This window comes from Pantherophis guttatus, chromosome 3 (genome assembly GCF_059756535.1).
Source record: "Pantherophis guttatus breed Tessera chromosome 3, ASM5975653v1, whole genome shotgun sequence".
NCBI lineage: Eukaryota > Metazoa > Chordata > Lepidosauria > Squamata > Colubridae > Pantherophis > Pantherophis guttatus.
The window spans coordinates 90,906,761-90,930,699 of record NC_142065.1 but is presented as its reverse complement, the minus strand read 5'-3'; the positions used below and the strand labels follow the sequence as shown (position 1 = coordinate 90,930,699).

The 23,939-nt window shown below is 36.8% G+C and overlaps 1 protein-coding gene across 3 annotated transcripts in view; it reads left to right on the top strand.

Annotated features, from left to right (window-relative positions):
* The window catches only part of VAV3 (vav guanine nucleotide exchange factor 3), a 187,364-nt gene that overhangs the window by 94,039 nt on the left and 69,386 nt on the right, over positions 1-23,939 (top strand). For all 3 annotated transcript variants that reach the window (XM_034437390.3, XM_087890015.1, XM_034437391.2), the window contains exons 13-15: positions 2,101-2,186; positions 3,915-4,047; positions 4,521-4,630. In XM_034437390.3, the coding sequence (XP_034293281.1) occupies positions 2,101-2,186; positions 3,915-4,047; positions 4,521-4,630 (329 nt within the window). The remainder of the gene's footprint in view (positions 1-2,100; positions 2,187-3,914; positions 4,048-4,520; positions 4,631-23,939) is intronic.

Here is a 23,939-nt window from a genome sequence, read left to right as displayed (position 1 = left end):
CAGACACATTACCCTGAATGAGATAAACTTTCTCGTCAATTTTCCTTGGCCGGATTTTAGTAGTTAGTCATTAGGCGTCAGCCAGCTAAAAGAAGCAGAGACAATTTAATTTACTGACTGAGTCCCCATTCCTATCAGACTTGTTTTGTTCTTAAATCACTTGTAAGCATATTTTTAAATGCTGCCACCTGTTGCTTCTAAGAACTCTTACATAAATATTACAAGAGCTTGCTGGTAATTATAAGAATGTAGTACTGCTTCAGCTGACTTCATGGCATTTAAATGCATTCTGAAAAGCTCTGAAGCACGCAGGCAGAGATGAGTTAGGAAAAGTTAAGTAGGACCTTTTTAAAACAAGAAAGGGAGAGCAAAAGCTTATCAAGCTATCTTGGGTGATGTCAGTCTTGGCAAAAAAAAAAAAAAGCATTCTGGACTATCAAGTATGCTTATGAGTACCCCAAAAAAGCTCAACAAAGCTACCCAAATCAACATTGTAATTTTCACAAGAAACATTCAAGAGCAACATTTGTTAATGAAGGAAATGTTACACAAACTGCTTTCCCATGCAAATTTCAACTTAGTAATGCATCAGTTAAAAAGAGAAAGTAATTGACCAATCAGATTCTATCTATGACTTAGAGCGATAAAAATTCTTCTTTTTCTGCCTGGGCTACGTCTATTTTTAAGTCAAGAGGGCATACATCACTATTATGGAAAAGTAAAAAGTTGAGGTTCTACTATTGAGAACCTACTATTTGCTTTGGTATTTTTGTATTTTATACTATAAACTAATAAAAAAAGAAATAGGGCATACACAAGCAAGAGGACAGTGTTTCTCAACCTTGGCAATTTGAAGATATGTGGAGTTCAACTCCCAGAATTGTTTACGCTGCCAAGGTTAAGAAATATTGCCCTAGAAGATATCTCAGAAGTTATAACTAATGCACAAGAATGGTGGGCTGGCTTATTAACTGAAAAATGCAACTCCTAGAAGAATGTAACTGGCTGTGTATACAAGGCCTGATTGTTGAAGGAGGATTTCTTCCAGGATGCATTACACATTAAAATGTGTTAAGTACAGAGTAAACATAGCTGAATGAGATATTATATGCCCAGCCCTTCTCTGTTGTGGCCTCTTGGCTATAATTTTTCTTCTCCTGGTAGCAAAGAATGCCTTTGGAGACCTTCCCCCCCCTTTTTTATAACTATATGGGGGTCTTAGCATCAATGGCCAAAAGTCTTTTGTTTCTTAAATGCCTCTCTATCAGGACAACTATTTTTATTGCATTGTTTTCATTACCCCATTTGTTATTTTATTTGGTTTTTATTGTGTTATGTTGCTTTTTGAAGGCTGGAGAATATGCAGGCTCTAAATATTTCAAAATAAGTACATAAAGTGAGAGGAAATGAAATGGCAAGGAAGGAGGGGTTTTTCATTTCTCTCCCCTGTAACTAGTGCCCATTACTCCAGGTTTAAGTCTGAAGAGCTAAAACCAAGACACAAGAAGAAGAATCCTATTAAACTAGGACAGCTTGCAGCTTGCCTCAGAAACAGCCTGTTCAATTTCCTAATTTCCAGCTGAAGGTGTGGCAATAGCATTTAGAGTTACAGGCACTGGCTGTAGCAAACTTCCTGGTCTGTAGTCTTCTTCAGCAACAGCAGAAGCATTTGGATCTATGAGTCCTATGCCTGTTTCCCAACACACGATGGCCACCTATCCAGGTCACCCCACGTTATCTAAGCCAATAGCAGTAGCTTTAGGATCACTCCCTGCAGGCTAGAAAAATTAAGAAAAAGCTAATTGCAACACTCACCACAAAGATCCAATTGCAATATTCCGAGCAGATGGAGAACTAAAATGTTTCAGATGGCTAATGTTGAACTGGAACTACTTGAAGTAAATGCTTTGCGATTGAAATGTTTTGCATACCCCTTGTAGAGTAGATCAGAGATGCTCTGGGCCTTGCTGCCAATTTTGCATTTTTATTTGCCATCTGCCTTACATCCAACCATTTTTCAGAATGTTGAATGCAGCATCTTCCTCCAATAAAATTGTTGGATATCTTTTAAGCGATTAATGTAATTTTTGCTTTTTTCAGAACCAATCCCTCTTACTCTATGGAAGACCCCAGGGTGATGGTGAAATAAAGATAACGACTCTGGACAAACGAGCAAGACAAGATAGGTGAGAATTGCTTCAGTTTGTTTTTGGGGATTTTATTATTTTGCAATGATCCTAGATCAATACTTCTGAAATGGCACAATACCTGCAGTTCACTAGTTGCGCAGCTGTAATGCCAGTGAATTCAGAGATCTGACCATGAGAAGGAAGTAAATGTGCCATGGCATTATATTTCTTTTCAGCTAAGAAAAATAATTTTGGAATGTGCACTGGTAGATTAAAGGCAATCCTTTGGTCTATTGTCAGTGTCTATTGATCATTCAAGATTAAGTGCTTTAAAAAAAAAGATTTTATAATATAAGCAAAGTATCAAACTACACAATAATAAAATTAAATTCAACAAACCATAAAAATAAAATGATAAATAAACAAGAAAAAAAAAGGAAGCAAAGAGAGTCTACCTTATATACGGGTAGTCCTTGAGTTATGATGGCAGTTGGGACTAGAATTTCCATCTCTAAGCAATGCAGTCATAAAGGCCGACAAACCTTGCAATTCCTATTGTCATTATTAAGCAAAGATTGTGGGTTGTTAAGTGAGCACTGCCTTGCAACTTCCTGCTGGCTTTCAACAGCCAAAGATAGTGGGGATACTGGCAAGAAGTTGTAAATCCCAGATAGCTCGCAAGCAGGATGATAGAAAGTGATGGGGTGTGGAGGTGGCTGGAGAGGCATGGCATGAATGTGATGGGACTTGGGGTGGTTGCTGCCAGGTGGGTGAGGCATCTCAGTGGCATGGGTGGTATTTGAAATATTAAAACTGTCAAAGACTATAAAAATGCTTGGAGACTGTGGAGGCCTGGATAGGGTGGAACAGTCTTCAGCTCAATCCTATTAAGACTGAGTGTCTGTAATTGTTGGGACTCCTAGAACTTTACAGACTTTTCAATTTTTATCTTGGGTGGGGTTTCACTTCCCCACTAGACGGTGGAAAGCAATCTGGGGGCACTCATGGAGTCTTAGCTCCTGCTCAATAAGCATATGGCAGCTTTGGCCTAGAAGGCCTTTCCACAGCTTCATTGCTGTGAAATAAACTGGTGCACCCATTCCTGAATCCTTTTTGTTGGAAAATAATCATCCTCGTTGGGAGGAGGGCTTGTGAGGAATCAGTCTGGACTCACTACATAAACACAAAGTCTGAGTCTACTCTAAAATGCACTGATTATCCTTTTGCTTCCATATTCAAGGTAATGACCTATAAAGCCCTACATGGCATAGAACCTGGTCATTTGGGGAACTGTCTGCTTCCCATGATATCATCATCAATAGAAACTGATAGTGTTGGTGTGCTTTCAGTTAAACATTTTATCTGCTTTTTTTATTTATTTGGTTGGTTGGCTTTGTTTTCAGTTGGTTGTTTTGTTTTGTTTTGTTTTTTTACATTGTATGAGGTGTTTGGAATTGTGTGTCATCTAAATCAAATTAATTAAATTGAAATTAAATAAAACCAGTGTCCAGTCCATTTCTCCATCTCTTGATAGGGATTTAAATGTTGTAGAATAGAATGAAATTTATACGTATGCTGCATGGAACTGTGCATACAAATCTAAAATTGCAGTTCAAAATACATATTTAAATTTGAGAGAAAATTTTAGCTTAAGAATCAGATTTGACATTGAAATGTTTATTAAAAATTAATCCAGATTAAACTCTACTTAAATATTTCTCATATAGCATTTTTAACCACAAGTTTGAATTCTTACAACTTCTTATACTTTCACTTCTTCCCCAGGCATATCTTTTTATTTGACTTGGCCGTAATAGTATGCAAACGGAGAGGTGATAATTATGAAATGAAGGATATAATTGATCTTCAGGAATACAAAATAAGCAATAACCCTACCACTGACAAGGAGAGTAAAAAGGTAAAAATATAGAATAGGCCTGGATCCTTGACATGTTCTGCTCTGAAATACTAAGATTCCTAATTACATGAACTATTTAAAATTTCTATAAGCCCCTTTTCTAGATTTATTTATCTACAGCCTCTGTGTAGGAAACTGGGAATTAAGAAAAAAATGTTTATCTTCTTGATTCTTTGCTATTCTCCCCCCACCCCAAGAACTTTTTAATATGGGGAAGCACTAAAGCATTCAGAGTGGTGCAGTGGTGCATTCTACAGCTTTGGTTTATCTGTTTAATATTTGCAATGGGATTAAAAAATGTATTAAGATTCCAGGAAGCTCAAGAGTTGTTCTGGAATGTTGTTACAATTATTGTTATTATATTTCCCTGGAACTTTGTGAAATTAGAAATGTGTGTCCTCCAGGTATTTTCCAACTTGGTTGTCTCTCTGTTCTTAAAAGTTAATTCCTGAATTTTCTTCCTGTTTAAACAGTGGTCTTACGGCTTCTACCTCATCCACACACAAGGACAAAATGGCTTAGAACTGTACTGCAAAACCAAAGATTTGAAGAAGAAATGGCTCGAGCAGTTTGAAATGGCCCTGTAAGTAACCATAATATATTCAGAAATAATCGTACAGATTGATTGACATTCAGTGATCAGTAATCTAGCAGGGATTTAAAATTTGAAGCAGTTTCTGGCACATGCAAAATTTCTAAACATATGATTAAAAAGCTTTAGAGATGAAATGTATAGGGCCAAAAAATTTTCACAGTGAAAGGTAGAGGGCGCTCTAAGCTATATTTTCATCGTGCTTCACTTCCCTATGAAAGTTATACAGTACCATAGTGCTTTAGGGAAAATATTAATGGATTTAGCAATAAATATTTAACATAATTGTAGCTGATTTTGCTATCATTGCCTTGGTAAACTAAAATGTATTACTAAGGGAGATGGGGATGTTGGCTCTTTTCCTAGTGGCTTCTAACTAATTTATTATGTGGTATTTGGATCAGATTTCCTGGTTTATTAAATTTGACTTCAAGAATTTGATTCCTCTCCCTCCCCTTAACATAATAGCACAAGCGTGTGTGTACCACAGAATCCTTTCAAAGAAATATAAACAGTTGAGAGCTGCCTATTGAAGCTGTGATGTTTTGTACAGTATCTGTTTTTGTAATTTTCCTAATTCGAAAGTAATACCCCTCCCCCAATTCTGCATGCCATTTCTATGGTTTATGAAGATCTTAATTAAGCATCAAACAAATAAATAAATAGCTCAGACTCAGTGGAATGACTTCAGGTAAATATTGAGTTGTGTAGCTCAGGGTGGTTTATCACCATTTCTTTAATCTGTTATGTTGCATATAGAAAAAATTACACTGGCCTGTTTACCTGTATAATATCTGCAACTGTTTAACACTGCAAAGAAACTAAAACAATAAATATTTATTCATCAGAAAAAAAATTAAGCAATTCTTACATACCTTTTAAGCATTCAATGATATCTCATGCAGAAGTAGATCAGAGGTGGGTTTCAGCAGGTTCTGACCAGTTCTGGAGAACCGGTAGTGGAAATTTTGAGTAGTTCGGAGAACCAGTAGTAAAAATTCTGACTAGCTTATTCTCTGCCTTCCAAGTCCCAGCTGATCGGGAGGGAATGGAGATTTTGCAGTAACCTTCCCCTGGATTGGGGAGGGAATGGAGATTTTACAGTATCCTTCCCTTGCCACATCCACCAATCCACGCCCACCAATCCATGCCACGCCCACCAAGCCACACCCACAGAACCAGTAGTAAAAAATTTTGAAACCCGCCACTGAAGTAGATGCATTAAAAGGTAACTTTTAAATTTATTTTTTGATAAATGCCAGTCTGTTTCTCTGAAACTGAAGAATTAATCCTAATTTGGGATCAAATTAACTAAAGCATTTCTATTTCCACCTTTCACATAAATAATCTGTTTCTTCACCATATAAACTAATGGTAGAGACACAATGATTGTTTTGGGAAATGACCATGATATGTTTTCTCCTGTTTGCTTATTTTTATAATATTATATACCCCATTTCATTTAATTTCATCTCTCTTTTTTCCCCTATTTCATCCAAAGAACTTGATTTTACAGGTAATTTATGCCATCAAAACTGTCTCACATCACTTAGTGAATTTTCATAGCTTCATGTTGAATTGAATTTTGTATTATATTTATTTTTCAAACCCAAGATTATTTTTTAATTGAGGCATAGTCCTATAATTTAATTCCTTAATGGGAAACACAGAATATCCAAGCAGGTATAATGATATGCAAAGCCAGTTTGTTATACCTTGGGGAAATCTGAGATTTAATAATCATTAATAGGAAAATAACAGGCTGGAAAGAGAATTAACCTTTAGAAATTTCTTTCATTCTGTTGCAAATCATATTCCAGAATTGTGAGCCACCAAATATGAAAAACAAAAAACAAAACAAAACCTAGCTAACAATGTTTAGTTAATGAATTATCTGTGTTAACAATCAGCAGTGGTGTAATATACCGTTGGTCCCATTGGCCTTGTACCCGTTAATTTAATTTAATTTTTCATTGCTGTTCCTATTGTTACATGTTAGTTGAGCCCTGCTTAACAACCTGCATGTCTTGGGGTTATGATGACAACCAGGATTGCCTGGATTTCTGTCGCTAAGTGATACAATCACATGATGTCACTTTTTTTGACCATGTCACTTAATGATGGTAATCCTGATCCCAACTGTCAGTGTAACTTCAGAACCAATTGTAGTACAGGGGTCTTCAAAATTGAGATACTCAAGGAACCCTTCTCTATGTGAAAAATTGGTGTGGAACCCTTTAATAAATAAGCTTTACGTAATTTATTTTATTTGAACAAAATGTTATACTTAATGTTGTAATAATACACTTCACACAATGTAAACAATGTAAACTGTCACATTGAGTCTTTAGGGTTCTGGGCGACACAGTTTGAATACCATGGATCTAGTGAACACCATGCTTTCAAATATCTTTTTCTTCCGGTGCACAGAATTGTTGAAATTTCTGAATCAATTGAGAAAAAGGAGTAGCAACTAAATCAATTTGGAGATTCAGCTGAATCACATTCAAATTGAATCTTCATATTGAATAGCAACCTTACAGCCCTGTGATCTATTTTGAACTGGAAAACTTTCTGGAAACATTCCCTATGCAAGATTGCATATTGTAATTTTAGTTTAAGTATTTTAATGCACATGTCCATATGTTAATTATCTTAGTTTACATAAGATTTGCATTATTAGTGATATGGGAGGGAAAATTTTCTGCAAAAAACCAGAGCACTGAAAAATAATTTAAAAAATGTCTTCTACATGCTTATCAATGGTTATGCCAGATAGAAGATTCATGCTGGGAGTTTTTTTACTTTTCTGTTTTTTTGTGTAGTCTCGTAATCACTGCTGGTATCTCCCAATTTTGCTTGTGATATAGTGGAAAAAATGTTGTTTTTGATTGCACAAGAGTTTCTTTTTCAAAAGCTAGCACTTTATTGTGTGTTCTAAAAGGAGACAGTGAGAATTTGATTATTTCCACTAGGAGCTTTATACCTCATGCAGCTCAAATGACCCAGCAAATGCATTGTATACATTAGAGAGAATGAACAATGGATGCTTTGAGTAACTTACTTAGCAATTGCTGCTGTTTTGATGATAACATTAATGCTTTTAAAGCCTTCTAGTTGTCTGCTTTCCTGCACATAAGCTGTACTTAGGTAACTCTTGGGTTGGGCATCAGCCACAAGCAATAGCACTCATAACCATCTTTCAGTAGAGTTGATTTATAGTTGTTGATTATCATAACTGAATAGGACCAAGGAATCTTGTGTCTTAGTAGCTTAATGTGCTTGTCTTCTATGTTTTGGATTCAAAATTTAACGTCAGATTAGTAGTGTCAGTCAGTGGATGTCTTCTCCACACCGACAATGGGACACTCTTCTTCATAACTAGCATCAAGGAAATGGAGACATATAAGCCTAGAGCAATTTATAGCCCAATTTGTTAGATCACTAAGGGTCATTTTACAAATTACATAGTAACCAATGTTGACTTCCTGAGGTATATCTTTGCTCAGAAACTAAAGCTGGTTAGTACACCCTTAAATGGAAATACCTTTTACGTATACATGCTCGTTGCAATCACACTTGCCTTCTTTATTTTTTGAAATTTAACAATCACTAACTTTCAGAATGCTTAAATTAAAGATGTCCTATTTTCTTTACATACAATTATCACTTTTCTAGGTTCCTTTTTGATTTCCCCTTCCCTTAAAAGGAAAAGGAACTCTGGTCACATTCTTTTCAAATCGGGAATATTTGAGATGGAAAGCAAGTGGAAAAGTTGAACTTTTCCCAAACTCCTTCAAACGGTCTCCTGAAAACATTATTCTTCCATTAATTTAAGTAGCACCTTTTCTGACTAATATATTTTATTAAAGTGTTTTTAATAATAGTTGTTAGTTGGAAAAGCTGATACCAAACTCCAAATTGTGAAATTGGGATTCATTTTCCCACTTATTTATTTATTTAATTAAATTTATATACCGCCCTACTCCCGAAGGACTCAGGGCGGTGAACAGCTAAAAAATAAAACACATAGATTACAAAATTTAAAAGACAGTATAAAACCACATTAAATAATTTGGCTGGGACAAATTAAAACACCCCCAATACTTAAGACAAATTTAAAATTTACAATTTAAAAAGTTAAAAGGGAAAAGTTAGGCCAGGCCGGCCTGTTGAAATAAAAAAGTCTTGAGGGTGCAGCGGAAGTTGCATAGATCCGGGATCCTCCGTATCTACGGGGGGAGCTCATTCCAAATAGCAGGTGCCCCCACAGAGAAGGCTCTCCCCCTGGGGGCCGCCAGTTGACACTGTTTGGCCGAAGGCACCCGGAGGAGCCCCTCTCTATGAGAGCGTACTGGCCAGTGAGAGGCTACTGGTTGTTGTGGCTCCGTTACCTGAGCCTGTGTTATTGGAGGGAGAAGGCTCCAAACATGAAAGAGAGGAGTTGGCCAGGCCTCCCTCTCTAGGACCCTTCTCTCTGGCAATGCCTCAGGTGTCTCCTGAACGAGAAGAGATTGGCCAGGAGCCAGGTATCTCCTCGCAGTCGGACAGTGATGGAGATAAGTCTTGGATGGATCCACGCCAGTGTCGGAGAGACAGGCGCGCACAGCAGAAGAGGAGGCATGCCAGAGATTAGACTGAGTCACTGGACCACACCCCACAGGGGATAAAAGGGGGTAAGGTGGCCATTCAGACTCTGTGACGGACAAAACAAACTACTACATTGTATCTTTGAAACAACGTTATCTGCCTTGGATTTAATACGGACTGGACTTGACAATTCTTGAACTGTGTGTATCTTGTTTGGGTTTATCTGTCAGAGGAACAACCCCTCCCTCTATGAGTAAAGTTCTTGGCAAGCAGCTACTGGGTTGCTGCCAATTCTCTTATCGAAAGAATTTGTTGTCTGCCAGTTTTATTTAACCTCTGGCTATCTGTTTGTGTGCGTGTGTGACACGGAGACAGAACACTGGTGGCAGCAGGCGGTCCCATAAATATCCAGGTCCTAAGCCATGGAGCGCTCTAAAGGTGGTAACCAAAACCTTGAAGCGCACCCGGAAGACCACTGGGAGCCAGTGTAGCTCGCTCAGGAGAGGTGTTACATGGGAACACCACGTCGCTCCCATAAACACCTGCGTGGCCGCATTATGCACCAGTTGGAGCCTCCGGGTGCTCCTCAAGGGGAGCCCCATGTAGAGAGCATTGCAGTAGTCCAGGCGGGAAGTGACGAGGGCATGAGTGACCGTGTGTAAGAAGTCCCGATCTAGAAAGGGACGCAACTGGCGGATCAGGCAAACCTGATGAAAAGTCCTCCCGGTCACAGCCGTCAAGTACTCTTCTAAACACAGCCGTCAATCCAGGAGGACACCCAAGTTGCAAGCCCTCTCCATGGAGGCTAACGACTCGCCCCCAATAGTCAGTGATGGCACCAACTGACTATATCGGGATGCTGGAAACCATAGCCACTTGGTCTTGGATGGGTTGAGTCTGAGTCTGTTTCTCCCATCCAGATCCGCACGGCCTCCAGGCACCGGGACATCACTTCAAGGGCATCATTGGGGTGGTCCGGGGTGGAGATGTACAGCTGAGTGTCATCAGCGTACTCATGGTACTTCACCCCGAAACCACGGATGATCTCACCCAGTGGCTTCACATAAATGTTGAATAGCAGGGGCGAGAGGACCGACCCCTGTGGCACCCCACATATCTCTATGATCATTCGTACTAAGACTTTGGAAGGGCATGGCCTTGTCTGGTATAATTAGAACCTTTATTCTAATAAAAGTTCTAATTGTTTTTGAAGACTTGGATGGAAATAATGGTGCAGAAGTCCCCACAATTTCAGTATTTGGGAGATCGATCCTGTGATTTGACTTAAGCATCATGAACATGAACAATTCTCTGTCCAAATACTCTTAAAGCTTATGAGGTCCAGACATTCTGGGCCGATCACCATCTATTAACCAGAGGAAACTGCTGTCTTCTTGCTATTTATGTTTTAACCTCCTAGAGTCTGTTTTTCTTAGCAGTCCTATGATAATCATGTCACCAAGGCCTAAAATTAGTCTTCTCTATTTCAATCCAGATTGATCCAGGCATGCTAGCACTCACATGTTAACGTGGTCACCACCATGTTTGTTTTCTAAAAGATTTTAATATCCTGCTAAACTAAAAGTTTTATTGATTAGCTTGGAACAAAATTTGTTACACAAACTTGCAAAGAACTTCAAGGAAGAGGTTAACACCAGTACATCTCCTACTTCCTAGTAGATCATAAGATCACTACAACCCGTAATGCAACCAAATGTTGCTTTGCTGCTATAAGGATAAGGCAGAAAATACTGTCTAATAAAACTGCATTTCTTTGGTAACTTCAACATTTTATCTAATGCCTCCTTTTCTTTTTCATCTTTTAATTGTTCTTTTTAATATTTGTGGAGAACTGTATGTATATAAGCATACTTTTACATGGTCTAAGACTGTATTAAACTCTACAACTTGCAACCTAAAGTGGGATAAAAATACAATTATTTAACAATCAGTCGAAAACAACTTTGATATAGTTTGTGGTGGATGGTATGAATGAAAAATTGTGCCTTCATAACTCTTTCTTATTATGGTTGCTATCTAGTTACATCAATGCATCATTGTGAACCTTCTTTTCCATAGGAAAAATGAGGTCAAGGCCTAGTCATTTTCTTGATTGAAACAATACACTACACATTCAGAAAGCTAGTAAGATTAAATTCTTTAATCTCTGAATGGATAGCTGTGAAATAAAGTCTTAGCAAAGTCTTAGAAGTAAATTCTGTTCTCTTGATCAAAAACATAGTTTGCTTGTGATAGTTAATTTAATTAGCCAATAAGCCTTTCTCTTAGATGCTCTTTGATGTGACAAATCTGAGATATACAAGTATTAACATAATGGAGATTTGATTGATTGATTGATTCATTAAACACTGTTCTCCAGAAATATTTCTGAGCTGTTGCTACAAAGTCTGAAATAAAAAGGAAGAAATAAAAAGCAAAGGAAATAATTTGTTTTGTGAAACTGTTGAGAGAATAATTTTCATTATTTCTTCTGTAACACATGTACAGGAAAATACTATTCACTATAGTCATGTGATTTTCTTGCAAAACAAGGCTGCCAGGCTTTAAAAATAATCCTTTTCCTTGATTATTCACAGATTCAAATACCTTTATATTAAAGATCTGTGAGGAATATTTCTGTTCTGTAGACAACTTCATTATGTATAGAGTGTGTCTGTAAGACTTTAATTAAAGCAAAATTAATCAGAGAGCTGATAAGTTGCAATGTTAAAGCCTTCTAATGTATACTTGCTTTATAATACTTGGGCAAATACCTCATTGCTTCCTGACTTTATAGGAGTTTTGGAGTGTGTGTGTCAATCATATATGTCTTCCTGGATGTGACTACTATTTTTGCACTGATCCCTTTCCTTTAGAGCAGAAGTCTGCAAATAGTTTTCAAGAGGTCTGTGAACTGGAATGAAAAACAAATTACAGTTTTAATTTCACTAACGTCTAACTGAGGTGTAGAGGCAACAGAGTAATAATATTACGGCCTATAGACTAAAAAAAATATTTGCTAACTTCAGTAAATTATTTGAAATGATGATAAAAGAGTATTGCATCTCTGTGTGTAGTATTTATTTGAGCCCGCCTACAAACTATTACCACGCCCTTCATTTTCACAATACTTAGAAAATAAAATATTTTGAGAAAGTTTAATTGCTTTTTAATGTGCATGTGGATTATGCAAAACGCACATTCATACACCCTTTTACACACTCTTGAGGAGAAATGAATAAGCATGCAGTGTTTCTATCCAGAATAAGGTTTGAACAAATGAAGGCATTTTAATTAAAAAATAAATTAATCAAGCTAAGAAATGCTTTGTAAATTTCAATAATTAATTCAGACCTAAATTGGTGGTTGGGTCAGTTTAGTGATTGAAATGCTCATATACATTTAGGGGATATGTCTAGCATCTTTTTTCTTTTTCTTTTAACAATCCTGTAATCCCTTGCATCGGGGTGGAGTCAGGGTGACTGAATGGAGCTGAGTGTTGACTGGCCAGATGCTCATGCAGAGATCACAGCAGATATTTTCTCCTTGTGCCCTGACAGAAAAATACTGCTACCTAGGATCGAACTCACAACCTCCTGATTGTGAGGTGAAAGCTCCATGCCGCTCCTTAATCTGGCATCCTTAATTCTGTAAAATTAATAAAGTCTTTACTTAGTTAATTAAGAGGACATGAAGGTGTACAATAATCTATTTCTGAAAGAATAAAATCACAGTCTTTTCATATTATTATGACATCTTCCCTATTTATTTTGGACCAAAAGGTATGGAAAAGGAAATGTGAATTTCTTAAATTTCCTCCATAATAGCTTCTCCATCAATCAGAGTGCCAAAGGATTCTGGAAACTGGAATCTGAGCCCATGAGAAAATCTGGACTGTTCCGTTACATTTTATTATTTTAAAAAACTGACTGCAGGTTCAGAAATTCCTAAGTGGAGGGTCTTACACAGCCATATCCAGACTGATTAGATGTTTTATGAAAGACAATTAATTTTCTCAGATGAGCTGCAGTTTGTATCAACTAGTCCTTACTTAATTTACATCTTTTTAGGCTAGTATTTCATTTGATTTCGTGTTTAGCTAGATTTGTTTAAAAATACATATAGGAAAATTCTCACATTTACATAGTTTGTTATTGAACATTTAAAGTATTTTATCTCGATAAATATATATCATTTTAATTTCTGGGAGTGTTATTAGGTTGAAATTCCTCAGCATATAGATAGGAGGAGGTAAGTTATTAATTAAGTGCCTTGGGAAAGCAGTTCCTCAAGATGTAATTGAAGTGTTTGTAATGAGTTTAAGCAATAACTCTACTATGGCCTTGACATGGGAAGGTGAAAGTAAGCATTGCTTTTAATTGCTGAAGTTTGGCCAGTATTGAATAGTAGCTGGAGGAGCATAGTTTAGAGGAAAAGAGGTCATATATGATGGGTTGTGCATGGATCTGTAGATTTGTCAATGGAAGCAAAGGAATTTATTTATTTAGGACAAACAACTTGTGGATATTAAAAAAAAAAGACCTTTAAATGTAGTCTTAACCAATTAACACTTTTGGAAATAGGGAAGAATCTGTATTATTGGAAAAGTACAGTGAATCTCTGAATGAATCTCACCAGAACAATTATGGGGACTATACCATATACAGAAAGTCTCTTAGAGCCATGTGGTAGGAAACCCCACCCCTCTCACTTTCATGCAACAAGTGAGATTATAAAGAACTAGGAGGAAGACAGGGAATTTGTTTATAGGTCCCAAAATTGTATCGATGTAGTTTATAAAACTTACATGAAGAACGATGAAGTCTGGCCATCGTAGAAGGGAAAATGAATGGTAGGTGTCCTTAAAAGTGGAATTATTAAATGGCACATGCATGGCATTTAAAGATGATGTTAAATAAGTTCAAAAACTGGATTTGGGGGTTGGAGGAAGCTGCAAGAAGACTAAATAACAATTTAAAAGTCTCCACTTTCAAATTTTTCTTTGCCTTGATTTCTCTTAGGAATCTTTTGACTTCAATTTACCATTCCAGTAACAGACTTTAAATAGAGCCTGTTCTTAAGTTTTTATGCTTAAGAAATCAGGTCCATGATTATTTATACATAACTGGTGGCTTAGGATATTGCATATTATATAAAAGTCTTGTATTTAGACTTTTGTTAGTATTAGAGCCAAAGGCATTCACGTAGCATAAATGCTTAAGTTGAAAGACGTATTTTTAGTTTTTTGTTTAGCATTTTTTAAAATAGAAAAACTGGCATAGCAAGAAAATGTGTATCAGAAAGGATGTGAACATTTAATTTATTATTTTACTTTTAGGATCTCGACCTTTATGGGAGAGAAAATATTTTAATGTCATTCTTCCTCCAAAGAATTAAGACCCATTCTGTTGTACCATGCAATCCTTTTCTAATATTTTCTCCTTTGACAGGCTATCAAACAACAACACATTAAGATGATGCATATGAGAATTTTGCATGATGGGGAATATTATAGTAAAAAATATAGTGGCTTTCTAATGCAGCCTTTTTGTAATTGCTACAGTGTGGTGGAAGCTTAAATGGGATGGCAAGTTAAACCATGTTCTCCAGAGGTGTCAAGGGGCTGTGCTTCAAATATGAAGAATTAATCAGAATGGGCAAAGACGCAGATTTTCTGATTGCACAAAAATGCCAGTCAATTTTTTTTGTAGGTGCCAAGGAATTTAAAAATGCCTTTCCCCATTTTTCAACTTAATCTAGTCCTAAGCTCTTACATTAGATCAGGTTTTGGTGTTAAGACGTCAGCTCATCCTGTTGATTTCCTTCTCTGTAGGAGTATTATTTCCCTTTCCCTATCCAATTATATTCATTTACATATTTATTGATTTACTGCTTGCACTATCCCCAGGGTTCAGGGCAGATAAGTAGCATTTATGCATGACAGATAAAATCCAGTCTCCAGCACTACCCAAAGGCAAACAGTTCATTCTGAATGCTGTCAGACAGCAATATAATGAAGATAGCATGACTGACTGACAGGATCTCTCCCAGGCCAGGATATTTAGAAGCAGCAGAAGAAGCAGCTTCTGTCCTGTCCTATCCTTATATTATATTTAGGAACTATTGAACTTTATTCCAACCTACTTAATTGGTTCTGATTGGCAAAGTTCTGGTACCAAAAAACGAAAGAAAAATGTCAGTACGTTGTATCTTCAATAGATTAACAGAGTTGGAAGGGACCTTGGAGGTCTTCTAGTCCAACCCCCTGCTTAGGCAGGAAACCTTGTACCATTTCAGACAAATAGTTATCCAATCTCTTCTTAAAAACTTCCAGTGCATTTACAACTTCTGGAGACAAGTTGTTTTACTGATTAGTTGTTCTGTCAGGAAATTTTTCCTTAGTTCTAAGTTGCTTCTCTCCTTGATTAGTTTCCATCCATTGCTCAGGTGCTTTGGAGAATAGCTTGACTCCTTCTTCTTTGTGGCAGCCCCTGAGATATTGGAACACTGCTGTCATGTCACCCCTGGTTCTTCTTTTCATTAAACTAGACATACCTAGTTCCTGCAACCATTCTTCATATGTATCTCAGAGGGTTATGTTTTGTTCATATGTATATGGTTGAGGAGACAATGTTATGCAATAAATTGTCCATGAGGAAGAATATTTTCAAAATGCAGTGAGTCAGTATAGTGCATATTTTGAATATCTGAATTTTGATTGTATGCCAGTATACTGCCTATCTCTCTTAGTTGGTGGGAGATTATTATTATTATGGTTCGTTGCACAGTCAGCCAGGTGTTCAGACTGGGTTTGGCATTTTTGTTTACCTATCAAGTTCTTTCTAAGGACCTGAGGTAGGCAGATCTGGATGTTTGATAGTGTTACAGATATTATCGCAAGATGGAAACTGTTTTGAGTAAAGTCACCTTTTGCAATTGACTGATGGCGAATTTGTCAATGCCGATGGTGTTCAAGTGGTGCTCCAATTGTTTTGGGTTTATACCCAAGGCCTCTATTACTATTGGTATTATTATTATTACATTTTATTTACTACTTATCTCGCCATGAGGCTGCTCTAGGTGTCTTACAATAAAAAGGAAGAAAAATGAAATGTGTGTGAACAGAACAGAAGTAAAATAATAGAACAATAAAATAAACAGACAAAGAAACAACAAGAATAATTTCATCAATATGAAAAGATGGGTGGGTGGAGAGCAGAGAGCAAGGAGGGAGAGGAAGTGGAATCTGCCACCAATCTAGTAGCCACCTCCAGTGGTATTTTGGTTTGGAAGATGATTCTAGATTAGAAAACATAGAATAATATGGACATGTATTTAAATGTGTAAACTTTAAATGGCTATGCATTTCACACAAAGTGACTCTATCCAAGTATGCTTGCATAAAAGCAGGCTTTGGTTGTGATATATTGATCAAAGTGTATCAAAACTTATTACTATTATTCTTACTATTAGCAAGAAATTCTGTCTATAGCAAGGGAATAACTAAGAATTAACCTAGTTTACACTTTCACTAGCTTATTATGTGAATGTGTTAATTGATGGCAATTATAGTGGGTAGTAGAAGTCAGTTTCTGGTGATGACCGTGGAAATGTCAACTTGGAGTATAAGTGGATTTCAACAGTAACATGCATAAAATAACAAAAGAAAAGAAAGAAAAATTAATGTATTTTCATTCTGTGAAACTTAGATAAATGGAAAGAATGTTAGAAATTTGAATGGAAGTAATCTAATTTTGTCATGTGGAATTGAGAGCAAGAAATAGATTCCATAAAGAGATTAGAATTATAGTTATTGACAAAGGCTGTAGTAACAGAATTTTACAAGTGTTACTGCATTTTTCTTTCCCAACCTCTTAAATCCCAGAGAATCAGAAAAGAGACAGACTCTTTCTAACTCTTTCCTTTCATCCTGGGCTCAAAACATACTTATATACTGTTTTTGTTAACAGTTTCTGATACTTTTCCAAGGTCATCTCCATGGTTTCCTCCATGAAAATTTGCAGGAAAATAAAGACATGGATATAGATTTGGAATGAAAATAAAAAATGTACATCAGAAATAATGAACTGATGTCATTTAAATTGTCTATGCAAGTATATATGAAAGTAAGAATTCACAGGGTTGGAGAGTTTATAATTTTGTTCATATATTCCTATAGCAAAGGAATTAATATAAATCCAAAAGCCCAACTGATTTGATTGTTTATAATAAAAGAGAGTATTAATATTGGTTATAACAATGAGATGTTGGGAATGTGGGAAAGTCCCATTTTGAGATGGTATCAAGAATGGATTTTGGGAAAAATGGATATGGAATTAAAACAAAAGAGTGATATTAAAGAGAATGGAAGTAGAATTCTCCATGAAGAGAAAGTACAAGTCCTATATGAACATAACAAGACAGATTGATCTTCGGGACTTCCTGTTTGCTGCTGGCCGCCGCCAGACGTTCCTTAGGGATCGTCAGCTTCCACTGCCTGTTAGAGCCGCCTTCACAACGGAACGGCGGCTCGAAAAAACTCCGTTCCCATGAGGAAACGGAGATAGAGCCGGCAGGGGTGGGTAGAACTCTCTGCAGAGTCCCAAAAGTTTTTCTTTTACTTTTGGGATGGAGCGGATGAGATGCCCCATATCCCCAGCCGTTGCTCCGGGCTTTGGGAGACCTCTGCTAATGCAGAGCCAGGCGTCAAAAGCAAGCTTGCGAATTTGACAGATTACTCAAAGAAAATGTGAGCTGGACCTGTAATACTGAAGCGTAAGTATTTTACTTATCTTTTAAAAATTACTTAAGAGAATAGAGGAAGAGAAAGAGGAAAAAAGTTTCTTTTTAAAATGGCGTCTGCCGCGGCTGGAGAAGAGTTTGAGAGGGAAAGTTCTTCCGTTTTTTATTATTACAATGTAGCGGAATAAATACCACTGGCTACATTTGTAGACAAAACTCCGCTCCTGTTTTTGTTTTTCTCTTTTTTCCCTGGAGGCTTGAGTGTTGCTGGCTGGAAGTCTTTTGTCTTGTTTTTTTTTTTTTTCTTCTTCTAACAAAGCCTGCTTAGGCGGAAACATGGCACTGAGGCTTGTGAAGTCAGACAAACAAATAGGTGGGGGGGATTCCCCCACCAAGAATTTAAAGCAATATGTTTTAACTCTTCAGTCCCAGAAACCTGATTTTAATATAATAGAATTTCTCTTAGAGGAGATTGAAAGAAGGGATGAGATTGTGAATCAGCAACTTGAAAAATTTAAGCAGGAAACTAAGGAATTGGTGAAATCCAAGTTTGACTTTTTGCAGCAAAAAATTTTAAAATTGCCAGAATTCATGATTCGGTTGGATACAAATACTAATTTACTAGAGTCAAAAATGGATGAAATTCAAGATAAATTGGACAATAGAATTCAAAAAATTGAAAATGATTTGTTAAATATTCAGGATTATAGTTCAGAAGAAAAATTTAAAATGGATGCTGACCAAAAGTCTGGTAATGTAGAATATCTGGAACAGAGGATTCAAAAAGAGGTTCTAAAGATACAATATAATTTCACAGAATATGCAATAAGACTTAGAGGTTTGCAGGAAAATAACAGAGATGACTTAAGGAAAATATCTTCTGAATTTCTAGCTGGGATTTTAAAGATTCAACCTGAGGAAGTGTTTTGTAGGATTGACAGAGCTTATCGAATAAACTCTTGGACTGCCAAGCAAAGGCAATTGCCTAGAGATGTGGTAATCTATTTTTCAGATAAAGAAATTAGGAATAAAATTGTGCAAAATTCCTTCAATTCTAATTTGCAATTGTATGGAAGAAAGATTTGGATTTACAAGGAACTCCCACCTAAGATATTAATGGAAAGGAAGAAATTTGGCTTTCTGGTGTCTGAGTTAAAAAGGAGAAATATTCAATTCCGGTGGGACGTCCCAGTTGGTATTATATTGAGATATCAAGGAGAAAGATACCAGTTAAATACTGTTGAAAGGGCGGAAGAATTTTATCAAAATAGGTTGAAAATGAATTTAACGTCTTCAGATATAATACAGGATAAGCAGAAGGAGCTGGAACTAAAGACAGAGACTGTACCAGATAAATTGCCTTTGGATTTATCGGATACCCCAGCTGGATTATCTACAAATTTGAGAGAAGTGCCATCTGATTTTAATGTGATGACTTATCAAGGCAAGGACAAGCATGGAAACCAATTAGAGGATATACAAGGGATAAAAAAGAAATGCGAGACACAAAAAATTAGGATGGAGGTCAAACCCACCAAAAGAAAACAAAAAAAGAAATAGGTTGTACAAAAATAGAAATTTCTAACCCAAGCAACAGTGAAGCCAGTGATTTTAAAATATGAATGATTATGTGAAAACATAGAGGAGGCGACATATTGGTCAATATCATCCTGAGGATAGTGGCAGATCTCTGCATTGCCGTAATTTTGGGACATGGAAAGAGCCTCAAATTGATGGTTTTGAATTATCTATTTTGAAACTTCTTTTTGTGTTGATAAATATATTATAATTATCTTGAATTATAAGGCAAGAGAATCACATTGGGACATGCAGAAGATCGGGTTGTTACCCAATACGATGATGGAAATTAATAATCCTGATGAAACCCACAATTATTATTATATGGAATACAATTATAATGTCACTCGGGTGGTTGTTTTTACTTTTATATATATAAGAAGATGTTTACTACTGATGGGGGCAGATATGATTGGAGATCTTGAATAAACTGTTGCATTCGCAAGCTATGTCACCCTATTATGGATGTTGGTTTTAACAATCCAGTGGAAAGACTTCAAGAAGATATTATATGGACTATAAATTTAAAGTTATTGTCTTTTCTTTTTTTTATTTAGATATAATGGAATATATATATATATATATTTTTAAGTAGTGTGGGCAGTGAATTAAAGATATCAAGAATTGTTGTGTATGGTAAATTTGTAAGACAGTGGGTGAATAAGCTAGCTACAGACTGATTAGTTTAAGAAAAGGGATTTTTAAGTGATACATTTAGGGGAGTGGAGGAAATGGATAGAGTGGAATAAATGTTAAATTAGATTTTATGGGGAGCCCGCTTTGAAATGTTATTAAAGTAGGACTTATTGTATAGTTTTAAAGTGGAAGGTGGTTTTGAATTGTTGCAATAATGCATAGATATAAAACACTATTATGCTAAATTAGAGTTATTTTATAATAGTTATAGTATAATGTGTTTGTTTTTTTTTGTTTTGTTTTTTTTTCTCTTCTTCTTTTCTGAAATGTATGGATAAAGGGGGATTTATAATACTTTTAGTAAGTAAAGGTCAGTATTTTGAGGAGGGAGTAAGTAATCTGTTATGAATTAGGGTTTTTTTTTTGTTACGAAGAAGTCACAGGGGGGGAAGGGTGGGGAGGGGGGGTTAGGGAGGGGGGGGAGGGGGGGGAAAAAGGGGGAAAAATTTGTATTTGAAAACCTTTTCAATAAAAAAAAAAAAAAAGACAGATTGATCTTCCAAGTAAAATTATTGAAAAGTGGATGTAAATAAAAGGATGTGGAATCTGTTTGAATAAATATGTTGTAAAATGCCATCCGACAGTATGGAGTTAAGCTGAAAAAAAACCTAAATGCACTGAAAGGCTCTGGATAAGAAAAAAAATACAAAAAAAAAATTGTTGCAAACATGATGAGAGAAATATATTGTATAATGGATATATATAGAGAAAAATAATTGGAAAGAATATAATCAGACAGAAAGACATTTATGAATGCAGAGAAAATGCAGAGAAATTTGGTTGAAAACAAAAAATAATCTTAGAAGTAATAAAGAGGGCTAGATCAGAGGCCTCCAACAGAGTAAATGCAATTAAAATAAGAGTAATTTGGGATAAAACTGAAACTGTATTTCAGAGATCTCAAAATGATGGTGAAAATTTAATGGAGGAATTTAAAATAATGTCATGAATATATAGTACAAGACAAAAATGATATAAAGAAAGTAATAAATGCAGAAAATACTGAAAAATCATAAGGCTACAAATATAGATAGTATAATAGGAGAAGTGATAAAATATGTACATGATTTATTCAATGGCTGTGAGATACAAGTGAGCCTTTATGTCAGGTAGGAAGTGTCCATAATTGATGTTTTTTCCTCTTCAGCAATTCATTGAGAAATCTAATAATATGAAAGAGTAATTTTATTGTACATTTGTTGATTTAAAAATATATATAGGAAAAATCTAGGTACCCATGTTTTCCTGAAAATAATAGCCTGTCTTTTTTTTTTTTTGCAACAAAAAAAGCCCCAGGTCTTATTTTCGGGGGGGGAGGGGTTGTTGTCCACTGACTCACCTCATTTGCACGGGTTGCCCCCAGCTTCCCTTTTCGCTGTCAGAAGCCTTCAGGAACTTCTTTGGCTTCAGAGAATTGCAACCAGGCCTCGCATACCTTGGCCCATTTCTTCTGCAGCCAGCAAGGCTTTCCTGAAGGCCTCTATAGCCAATAACAGAGCTCTGGATTGATCCTTGTTAGGGACTTCGGGCTGACACCGTGGCGGTATCGGATGTGAGGAGCGGATTTCCCACGCCAAATTCTCCCTTTTGGAGGGCTCAGAAAGGAGCTAAAGCCACCCTGTAGGGGTGGTGAAGAAAAGTGTGGTGCCCTGTAGTTCGGGGAGAGCAGCAACTCTCCTGCTGGACTCAGGGTTTCTTCCCTCTCCCTCAATGAGAAGAGGCAGCTATCATGCCACGAAACTGGGATAGCTGAGGCAACAAAGAAATGAGCAGGAGCGGTGCAGATGAATAGTGATTGGAGCTGGGTGAGAAGATTCCTTTTTGTTTAGACCCTAACTTTAAAGAAAAAAAGAAAGAGGAAAATCCAGGGAAAGAGACTCTTAGAACTATTTTTTAAAGCAGCGAACTACCATAGAGAGAAAAATCTTAGACCTGAAAGAAAGGAACTAAGGGGAGAAAAGCTAAAGACCTTTTAAAACATAGAAATTGGGCAGGCGTTGTTTTGGAAAGGCATTAAAAATGCTGGACTATCTACTTGAATTTTCTCTCTCTCTCTCTCTCTCTCTCTCTCTCTCTCTCTCTCTCTCTCTCTCTCTCTCTCTCTCTCTCTCTCTTTCTGTGTGTGTGTGTGTGTGTGTGTGCACACTAGCAAATGGTGAGAATAGTGTAAAACAAGGATGTGTGATGTTTACTTGGTGTAGTAGTTCAGGTACTAGGCTGGAGACTGGGAGACCTTGAGTCAGGGGTGGGTTCTAAATTTTTTTACTACCGGTTCTGTGGGCGTGGCTTATTTTGTGGGTGTGGCTTGGAGGTCATGTGACTAGGTGGGCGTAGCTGGTCAGAGTCATTTCTGGAAGGTCCTCACACTTACGACCAGTCCTCGCACTTACGACCCGACTCATTTGTTTGCTTTTAACACTGATCAGCTGTAGGACGGCCCTTTGAAGCCCCGCAGCAAGAGTTTAAACAGTTTTTTTCCCTCTAGTCATCAGCTGGGACTCAGGAGGCAGCAATAGATTGGGGGTGGGACCAAATAAAAGGTAAGAATAACATGGGGGGTGGAGGGGTGGGAGGGCAGGGGGGGAGAACCTGTTCGGTGACATCATATCGTCACCGCTACCGGCTCGGCCGAACCGGAACTGACCCGGGAGGAACCCACCACTGCCTTGAGTTCTAGTTCCACTCTGGGTATGAAAGCATCTGGCTCACTCTTTCTCAGCTCTAGGAGGGAGATTCCAAAATCTTGCCAAGAAGACTGCAGAGATTAAGTCCAGGCCATTAGCAGAAGTAAACACAGACTTGAAGATTGTGTGTGTGTGTGTGTGTGTCTGTACACCCACCCACCATTGTTTAATGTATTTATGGAAAAATGTATAACAGTTACTTGTATGTATTATTGTATGACATTCTGCTAAAGGTATCAAAATTGGGGATTTGAATGCACACGTACTTTTGTTTGAAGATGATGATGTGTTTCTGGCTGAGAACTGGAATGATTTTCAGCAAATGTCATTATTGATTGTACGATGCAACAAGGAGTATGGAACTGAAAATTAACATAATTAAGATATATTGTTTCTTTTTCTTTAATCTATCAACTAATTTACTTGACTTGGTATTTCTTAATATTTAGTCCTAAAGTACAAACCACCTCATGTGCAAGGTGGTAAAAAGCAGAGTGTCATTTTCAGGAACAACAATATTTACCTGTATGATTTCATGATATGAAGAATAACATGTCATGGGGCTTTCATTCTGGCATGCTATGTTTTCATGGACAACTTTGGTGTCGCATAGTTGTTTTCGATAAAGAAACGTTTAATTAAATATTACAGAAGAGATTGTTGTCAATCTGATCTAATTTATCTATCGCATTTCATCCCATGTAAAATGATAGGATATCAGTGACAGAAAATACTGAACAGTATATATGTGCAATCCTAAATTACCGAGTGATAAATATATATTTCTAATAGGCTCTTATCAGTTCTTTTATTTTCTAATTCCTTCTTGGAATGCAAACTCATTGCATTCCAACTGCAGCCAAGAAGACTCAACTGCAGTCTTCTTGGCAAGATTTTGGAATCTCCCTCCTAGAGCTGAGAAAGAGTGAGCCAGATGCTTTCATAGCCAGGGTGGAACTAGAACTCAAGGTCTCCCAGTCTCCAGCCTGGTGCCTGAACTACTACACCAA